The 9,514-nt window shown below is 40.3% G+C and overlaps 1 protein-coding gene across 1 annotated transcript; it reads right to left on the bottom strand.

Annotated features, from left to right (window-relative positions):
- Window positions 1-1,136: 1,136 nt before the first annotated feature.
- On the bottom strand, window positions 1,137-7,881 carry PRL (Minichromosome maintenance (MCM2/3/5) family protein). Its single transcript, XM_078582520.1, has 16 exons — window positions 7,808-7,881; window positions 7,619-7,686; window positions 7,480-7,539; window positions 7,169-7,395; window positions 6,662-6,839; window positions 6,360-6,482; window positions 5,992-6,081; window positions 5,774-5,916; window positions 5,522-5,699; window positions 5,120-5,311; window positions 4,171-4,343; window positions 3,863-4,066; window positions 3,097-3,262; window positions 2,127-2,348; window positions 1,939-2,060; window positions 1,137-1,340 (listed from the first exon to the last, which is right to left on the bottom strand). The coding sequence occupies exons 1-15, from the start codon at window positions 7,842-7,844 to the stop codon at window positions 1,956-1,958; spliced, it is 2,166 nt and encodes a 721-aa protein (XP_078438646.1). The 5' UTR covers window positions 7,845-7,881; the 3' UTR covers window positions 1,137-1,340; window positions 1,939-1,955.
- Window positions 7,882-9,514: the final 1,633 nt, after the last annotated feature.

Genomic DNA, 9,514 nt, shown 5'->3' with positions numbered 1-9,514 from the left:
TGCCCCAAAACAATTGGTCTGTGAGCGTATTTTCAAAAATTATGAGCCCATTTATTTCTTTCATATTTGTTTCTTCAATATTCACTGAAAATTAGGCATCAAGATACTCGGAAAATTCAAAAAACGAGGGGCATTCTCTTGACAAAGGTCTTACTGATACGCCATATCAGCAAAGAAATATACAATTAAAGATGTAACTATTCATATAATTATTCTAATAAAACATATGATCATGAAAATCCTGTTAAACCCTGACGATTTTTATATAAGATTTAATAAATATGTATATCAAAATACAAAAAACAAATTAGAACAGCTGAGGGAAAATCAAGGAAAAATCAAGACAAACCTACCATCAAGGAAAAATCAAGGAACTTTTCTATCCTTAAATTTCCAATGGTAAAATGATATGAACAGCCGAGGTGAGTCCTGATCAAGAAATATTTTGAAAATGACATGTATTTGATTCGGAATGCCTGAAAAAGACTAGGAACTTACAAAAACCAACTGTCATCAAGTCATGTTTCGCTATCAAATTCCAATCTAGATCGGGACTACGGGCCAAATCTAAGTTACAAAAAGTTTATTTTTTGGGTAGTGATTGATTAATTATACATGGGTTCGCTCTGAATTGGTTTACACCATCAAAGTAGCTATGGAAGATTGTTGTGTTTATTGCGTTAATAGCTCGACTTCTACATACTTTATTAAATATAATTGACTTACATTCGTACGCGCTACGGTACTTCTTCATCGAAACCATGGTGCGTTATTTTCTCAATTATAAGATCAGAATCTTTTAGCCAATACTAGGCATTTCCACTGACTTTAATTGCTGTTTTAGTGTTTAAATCTTGATTTGCTTAACAAGTTCAGACTTTACCGCAAACTCAGAAATTTACCAAATAACGGTATAATCGTTATCATTATTGTCAATCTGAAGTCGTTATCAACAATCAGTATTCAATACAGACATCAAGGTTCAATATTGTATATATTAATAAAAAAAACAACCCGATACTGCATGTTGGAGCTATTTTAAATTCCAATGTATCACAATTGTATTAAAGATATCCCTGGATTAAATCAAATAAAGTTTAGCAAATTACAAGTCAAGGATCCGAGAAACCCGAGAGTGTGCTAAACAAGAATCAGCAAATAAATCCAAAATTTAAGGCTTCATCTTCTCTTTGAATTTCTAAATTAACAGACGTACAAATTTTCCATTTACCCTTAACAGACTGAATCGTAGATATACCCAATAAAAATCATACCCCGAAATGGAAAACTTGTAGGATGCGACACTCTCGGTGGTTCTGATAAATCGAGCTCGCCACGTCCTGAGATAAAGAAAATTGAACCCGTCAATCTCTGGAACACACTCAACCGAGAGAGATGAAGATATATGTATATATTTTCAAAGAGTGATGAAGATAAACAAATGAGAATATTTATACAGAATGAGAGATGATGAAAACAGATATATAGAAAGATATTGATAGATAGATAATCAGATAGAGAAAGAGGAAGAGCGAGAAAATGATACAGATAGATGAAGATATACATAGAGAATGATGAAGATCTATAGAGAGATAAATATTTATAAAAAGAGAGATGACGAAGAGAGATATAGAAAGACATAGATGGGTAGAGAGAGTAATTAAGAGCGACAGAAAAATAAAGATAGACAGATGAAGAGATATAGTGAGAAAAACATTTATGGATAGAGAGACGATGAAGAGATATATAGAAAGACAGATGGATAGATAGAGAGAGTGATTTAAAGCGAGAGAGATAAACACAGACAGATGAAGATATACGCAGAGAATGATGAAGAAATATAGAGAGATAAATATTCATAAAAAGAGAGAGATGATGAAGAGAGATATAGAAAGACAGATGGGTGGACAGACAGAGGGAGAGAGAGGCATGGCATACCAGTCAAGGCAGAAAAATCAGACATCGATGAAGCGGATGTCAAAGGTGTCTGGATGGATCTGCCATACATTCAATGCCGCGTACTCCTCCAAGCACTCTTTGAGCTGGGCTTCGCTATATCCCTGAAAACCACAACAAAGATCAGCAAAAAATAAAAAACCAAATCGAATTTTGGGCCTTGATCCTACCTTTCTGGAAATCCAGTTCATAGCGTGGGCGTAGCTGATGTCCATGCAGTTAGTCCTCGCTGCCTCGTCTCGTAGAACAGAGTAGATATCAGAGATAGCGTCCAGGCCTGATCTCTGACGGTCCTCCGAATACAGCGAAAACTTGGACATCTGCATCAGTCTCAGTGCCTCGTCCACGTCGCTTTGCGCCACGGTCTCTGAAAACCTCAGCCTCGCCAAAGCCTGCCATCATTAACCTCCAAACTAAGACTCGTTGACGGATGACGGAATAGAACTGATAGGTATAGTTCAGGGACGCGGACAGGACGATTTTTTCGTCCTGGGGACCACCAGGCGGGACGTATTTCGTCCCGTGGGACGACTAAACCGTCCGTCCGGAAGGTCTCGGACAATGGACGGACGGATGTGGACTAAAAACCGTCGGATTCACATCCAACGGTTGAGATCTGGCCACGTGGCCTCATTATGACAATTTGCATCAAGGTCACTGTATTTTTTTGCGCGTGCAAACTGACGCCGCTCAGAATTAGTTGTACATATGTATATTTGCATTCTCTCTCCTCCATATTTCCCTTGAAAAACTTAGAAAAATATATATTAATACATTAAAAATATAAAATGGGTTTTTTTCATTCGGGACGAATTTCGGACGAAAATTCGTCTTTGGACTGGACGGGACGAAAAACTGTCCCGGTATGATTGGACTGGATGGTTTTTTTATCGTTCGACGAAAAACTGTCCCGTCCTTCGTTCCTTAACTTACTCTGGATGTCGGACGGAAGATAATTCGTCCCGTCCCGTCCATCGTCCACGTCCGGGACAATCCGAGATTAAGGACTGATGACTGATGGCGGTGAGAGACAGAATGGATGACCGAACGCCATCCATCCATGTTCCTTACTCCAGAATTTGGCTGATGAATTAAGCAAGAAACAGTGAAAAAATGCATGAATTCGTTTGATTTACTGACGATGGATAGCCGGAGAATGCTGAGAAGCGTTCTGATGGTTGTGTAGGAGTGGGGCGCCTTGGACTTGGCCTCGTCCTGCCGTATGCTAGCGTAGGCGGTCACGATGTACTCCTCCAGCTCTTTGGGAACCGACGGCGAGATCTTCCTCGCAGCCGAAATGTACGCCCTGAAACAAGATCATCAAGTGAGTAGTAAAATTAAGGATAGTCTGGGCTAGTGTTTGAGTACGTCGGGTTCAGCACATTCTTTTGTTTTTTTTTTGAAAGATAATGTTGGGTTCAGCACATTAGGATGACAATGACGTGTAACGACCGGTTAACCTCGTCATCCTTGTCATTGTCATTGGGAATGGGGGATTTGATCTGATTGATCCAATATTGGATTGGAACGGGCATTTGATAGATTAAATCTGAAGTTCAATCACTTGGGTCAGAAAGTTGATCGGATTCACTCATTGGGTCGAACCAAATTTGATGATCCGATCCAATGTTTCAATAGAATATCCCCAACCAATTCGATTCGAATCGTCTGGTGCGAATCGGATAGGATCAAATTGTTTCCTATTAATTAACAAAAAATCTATAAGGAGCTAGAGTGTGAGAGAGAGAGAGAGAGAGACAGTTCGATTTCACACATTGTTTTAACCAGTACGATTTAGATAGAATAGATTTAACTGTAACAAATTTATTGTTCGATTGAAACTTTAGATCAAACTTAGCTTATCCAATTTAATCCCAAATCCTCAGAGGTGGGGACGAGGCGTTACCGAATAAGAGAAGGCTCGAGAGGCGCGAATCCGAGGGCGGGGGATTCGAGATGCTGGTGGACGTAGACAACGTGTCTTGCCAGCTCGAGATCGCTGTCCATGTCCGCCCGGTCAAGTATCAGCCATAAGAGGTCAAACCGCGATAGCAGCGCCGGCGGCAGATTAATATTCTCCGCCGGAGTTCGCCGCAGATCGTAACGCCCCCTACAAACAAATTAAAGAACGGATGATGAATGATTAACGACGTAATGGATTAGTATACCTACTTAACTGCACATTAATTTACGTGGGTAATGCAAATTAATTACCAAGCTGGGTTTGCGGCGGCGAGAATGGCGGTTCTCGCGTTCAAAGACGTGGTGATTCCGGCCTTGGCTATGCTGACGGTCTGCTGCTCCATCACCTCGTGAATTGCCGTCTTATCCGTTTCCTCCATCTTGTCAAACTCGTCGATAGCGCAGATACCCATGTCAGCAAGCACCTGTAGGAGAGTAATTCTTTAGTTCTATTATGTAGAGAGAGAGAGAGTAATTCTCTAACCAGAGCTGAAAAGACAGAAAGAGAGTGATTCTCTGAGAAGAGCTAGAGAGAGAGAAAGAGAGTAATTCTCTAACCCGAGCTAGTGAGAGAGAAAGAGAATAATTCTCTAACCAGAGCTAAAGAGAGAGAGTAATTCTCTAACAATAGCTAGAGAGAGGAGAGTAATTCTCTTACAAGAGCTAGAGAGAGAGAAAGAGAGTAATTCTCTAACAAGAGCTAAGAGAGAGAAAGAGAGTAATTCTCTAACAAGAGCTAAGAGAGAGAAAGAGAGTAATTCTCTAACAAGAGCTAGAGAGAGAGAAAGAGAGTAATTCTCTAACAAGAGCTAGAGAGAGAGAGAGAGAGAGTAATTCTCTAACAAGAGCTAGAGAGAGAGAGAGAGAGTAATTCTCTAACAAGAGCTAGAGAGAGAGAGAGAAAGAGAGTAATTCTCTAACAAGAGCTAGAGAGAGAGAGAAAGAGAGTAATTCTCTAACAAGAGCTAGAGAGAGAGAAAGAGAGTAATTCTCTAACAGGAGCTAAAGAGAGAGAGTAGTTCTCTAACCAGAGCTAAAGAGAGAGAGAGAGAGAGTAATTCTCTAACCAGAGCTAAAGAGAGAGAAAGAGAGTAATTCTCTAACAAAAGCTAGAGAGAGAGAGTAATTATCTAACCAAAGCTGAAGAGAGAGAAAGAGAGTAATTCTCTAACAAGAGCTAGAGAGAGAGTAATTCTCTAACCAGAGCTCCGCCTTCAAGGACCATCTCGTTGGTGACTGGATCTCTCTGGACAGCGGCGGTCAAGCCCACGCCACTGCTCCCTTTGCCTGTCGTGTAGACTCCTCTTGGAGCCACGTTTATAATGTGCTTGAGAAGCTGGCTCTTCGCCACTCCGGGATCCCCCATCAAACATATATGCAAGTCCCCCCTGATCTGTAAGTCACATATAGCATGCAAAGTTTTACGGATAAGTTTACGTTCAATTAGATTAAATCAATCGAACTAATATTGCCAGTAACGGACATAATTCTGACAAAGAAGGGGATGAATCTCCAGACTCATCATCTTCATCGATTCAAATTATCTTGAAGATGATAAAATCATAATTTCTTTGATTGAAGAACATTTGGTTATTCCTATTACCTTCATGCCATCTTTCAATTTACGGTGAGGAGCTCCGACGAGGAGAAGGAACAAGGCCTTCTTAACATCTTCATGACCGAATATTTCAGGGGCCAAAGAACGAGATAATTTGTTGTATATGTCTCCGTCTTCGGCCAGACGTTCGATCTGTTCTTGTTCGTCTTCCATCAATTCATACCTGGACGGAGGGGAATAATGACCCGATTTTCTCACAAAAATTGCCCAGAAAATATTCCGAGGATGATTACTTACTCTTCGTATTTCTTCTTGAAATGGGTGACGGACATGGCCTCCAGAAACGTGTCTGCAATTAAGCCTGCTCGCATTGCTCTGAAGCCAACGTATGGAATGGGGAGGAAGATTCCAGAGATCTCGACGACATCGCCAGGTGCCACCTGACGTCATAAATACATGGCGAAAAATAAATTGCGTTTTAATTTCCGATGAATGGGATTCAAACAACGCCACACCTTCCTCGTAAGGTCTCCCCTCAGATGAACAGTCATTGAACGTGGTATATGGCCTTTGGGAACGTGCTCTGCTAATTCCTGCATCTTGGCCTGTAATCAAACACGTAAGTTTCATTTTGAAATAGAACGCCGAAGTTAAATGATGTTATGTCATACACTGTAGCGAAGTTCATTCAGATTTTGCAAGAACTATGTACATAGTCCAAAGAGATTACTTAAAAATTAAGCAGATAAAGACTATTGCATTTCATGAATAGTCAATTTTTCGTTTGGACACGAATATAATGCATTGCAGGACAGTTAATCAAAGGATACCACAAAATTAAAGGACGAATGAGAGATATATTCCGCTTGAAGGAATAAGTTACCTCTTGAAACTTTAGAAACTTTGAAGCTCTGAGCTGCAGTATCAGATTTCCCTTGGCCTTATTCAATTTGCAGCGCTTAGATGGGCATTCGAAGAGCGGCATGAATACTCTAGATGTTACTTCCTGGATCAGTTGAAAAAACATTATTCGCCAATGCCAGATACAAATTGAAAATGTTCCGCATGAATAGTTGCCGAATACATAATTTTATAAACTTCTAGTTTACGTCATTGGAAAAGAACACAAATCAGATCCTAGTACCATAATAACTGGCTGAAAGAGTGAGAAATCCCCTTTCTAACCTGATATATTTCGAAACCGCAATCTTCACATGTGTAAACGGCAACTTGCATCAGTGGCTTAACATCGGAGCAGCGTGTAACTATTCCAGAAATTTTCACTAGCTGGCCTATGTGGGAAGCATTGACCTGCCGAATAGTGAGGGGTGCTCCTTTGGAGAAGGCCTTTATATAGACTTCACTGAAGATGAACGAAATTAGGGACGAATATTAATGGAAAATGTGAGGAGATGGATATTATTCATAACAAACAGATCGGGGTAATAGCTCAATGCTCTCACAGCAGGAAAACATCTTCATAAGAACAATACTAATTGTAAAGCAATGTAATTCCATTCTTATTATGAAAAACAATATTCTGTAACGAAGCCAGAATCGGAGAACATGGCAAAAAAAGAAATTAATTAGACCCTCTTATGATTACCCTAAATTCCTCAACGAGGAGCCGAAAATGAACACGAGGAAAATCCAATTGCATGGACGAAGATCGACACGGATGAATTATCTTACAAGAATCGGTTGATCTCAGGCGGCATCCGCTGGAGAGGGTCAGCGTTTTCAGCGCTGTCCATTCCATCTTCCGATCTCTGAGTCATTAAAATGTCGACATCCTCGTCGGCTGGCAGTGGCTCAGTCGGTGGCGGCATCAGATCATCGATCACGGACGCAAATATGCTGATATATCGCCGAGTGTTCTCCGTAACTCGCTGAAGAAACTCCTCGTCCAAATCTTTGTACTGCAAGGAGAAAATACCAAATATAATCAGCCACAACATTGCAGAGATCAATCTCGGACCTAATTAGGAAGAAATCAAACTCACATTGAAGAGATCGTCGAGCTCGATCTGAACAGCTCGAAACTTTCGATTCGCAACATCTTGCTGCGCACCAGAAACGTGATTCAGGTTAGTAATCGGAAAAGGCAGAACAAGGCTACTCCAAGCGAAAACCGGTGCTCACGAGGATTTTGAGGTACTTCGGCTCTCCATGCGCGTCGGCGAAGTTTTTGAGGAAATCCTTGGCGAGAGCTGTAAAAGAAAATTAGAAATCAGCGGATCGATGAAAAAACGAGCAAAAATCGAGAGATTTTGGGAGATCGATAACAAATATCAACACTGCGAAAAGAAAACAGATCGATTGGCTACCAACCTTTGTCCGCTGTTAGGTCGAGACCCTTCGTCGCCATTGATAGCTCTAATGAACAACGTTACAGCGGCAAAGGGTTTTATGAATGGCGAGTTATTTTGGCGGGAAAGTCTCGTTCCTCGCTTTCTGGCGGGAAAAAAAGCGAGGATGGAGGGTGTGGGCCCCACACGCAAGGATTTTTTTTAATTCAAAGAATCCTCTTTTTATTCTATAATTACCTTAATATTTTAAATAGTATATATTACTAAATAATATAAAATATGCTTAATACACCGTCATTTAATGGGCTACATCTGACATTATAAATTCCGGTTAAATAAAATGTGAAAAAATTATAATTATAGAGGAGCCGAGTAGAAGTAGGGTTTGCCCATCCCAATACCAGTATCAGATTACGGTATCGGGACGGATGATGTACCAGATACCGAAATCAAATTTTCGGTATTCATTTATTTTGATATCTGGATATCGGATATCGACATTGGATGTCGGTTGCTACAGTACCGATATCCGATATCGATGTTCGTCTTGATGTCGTCATCTGCCTCCGTCTCACGGGGAGGATGGCGATATCGGATATCGGATTTCAATATCCGAGTAAGAGAGAATATTTAAAAATATAATTAATCCATAAATGTTCGGCAGTTAGAGTAGATCAACGTGGGCAAGAGGATAATTGGGAGCTTTTTGATTGATTAAGCATCCCGTTTAATATATACGACTGAATCTTTTCAATTTCTTCCGCATGGGATAACAGGATTTGGAGTTTACATCAAACTCCAAATCCTTTTATCCCATATGGAAGAAAATAGAAATTTCGAGCTCTATTTATTGGACGATGTGTAATTATATTAAATAACCAACCATTAGAATGGGTTTTAAATAGTGACTATAGACTAGAACAATATTTTATCATTTAATATATAGTCTGACTCATTTAATATATACAGAGCAAATTTTCTAATTTCTTCCACGTGGGATAACAAGATTCGGAGATTACATTAAACTTTGAATCTTGTTATCCCATATGGGAGAAAGTAAAAAATTTGCACTATATATAATAACTGAGGTTGAAAATACATCAAAAGCATACGACATTGATGTACATTAGTCATTGAATATGATGATAAATTTTATTTTATATGTCGATACCGGATATCTGTATCAGGATATCGAAATCCGATATTCGGTATCTGATACACGTGTCGTCCTTACCCCCCGATATCCGTCATCGATATCCATCTAGACCTAAAGGACGCATATCGACCGATATCCGATATAAGACACCGTCCTGGTTTTTTTCAGGATATCGGATATCGGTTGTTTGATATCGGATATCGAACGGATATCGGTTGAAAAATCCCTTAGTAGTAGATAAAGCCAAGGATAGACAAAGTCCCTATGATGGAGACATTGACGTTGACCTCGATGAATAGATGACAATCACAACAACGTCATCATCGTCAACATGTGTTAAGGTCCTTGTAACTCCTAACTACTTTGATAGAAACTTAACAATTCCCAACAATTCACGCGTCTGAGAGGGATAGAAGAAGATAGGACGATAGAGGGAAGGGGAGGACAATTGGCGGGGTTGACGACGCCTCTAAGCAGACGGGGTGGACAACATCTGGACTCGGCTTGGATGCCGCCCTCGAGCAGGAGTGATCGTCTGCAACGAGGAAGGGCAAAAGGGGGCCTTCGAGATGG

Source organism: Wolffia australiana, chromosome 1 (assembly GCF_029677425.1).
Source record: "Wolffia australiana isolate 7733 chromosome 1, ASM2967742v1".
NCBI classification, from domain to species: Eukaryota; Viridiplantae; Streptophyta; class Magnoliopsida; order Alismatales; family Araceae; genus Wolffia; species Wolffia australiana.
Note: the sequence above shows the minus strand (reverse complement) of the source record. Positions and strands in the feature narration are given on the sequence as shown.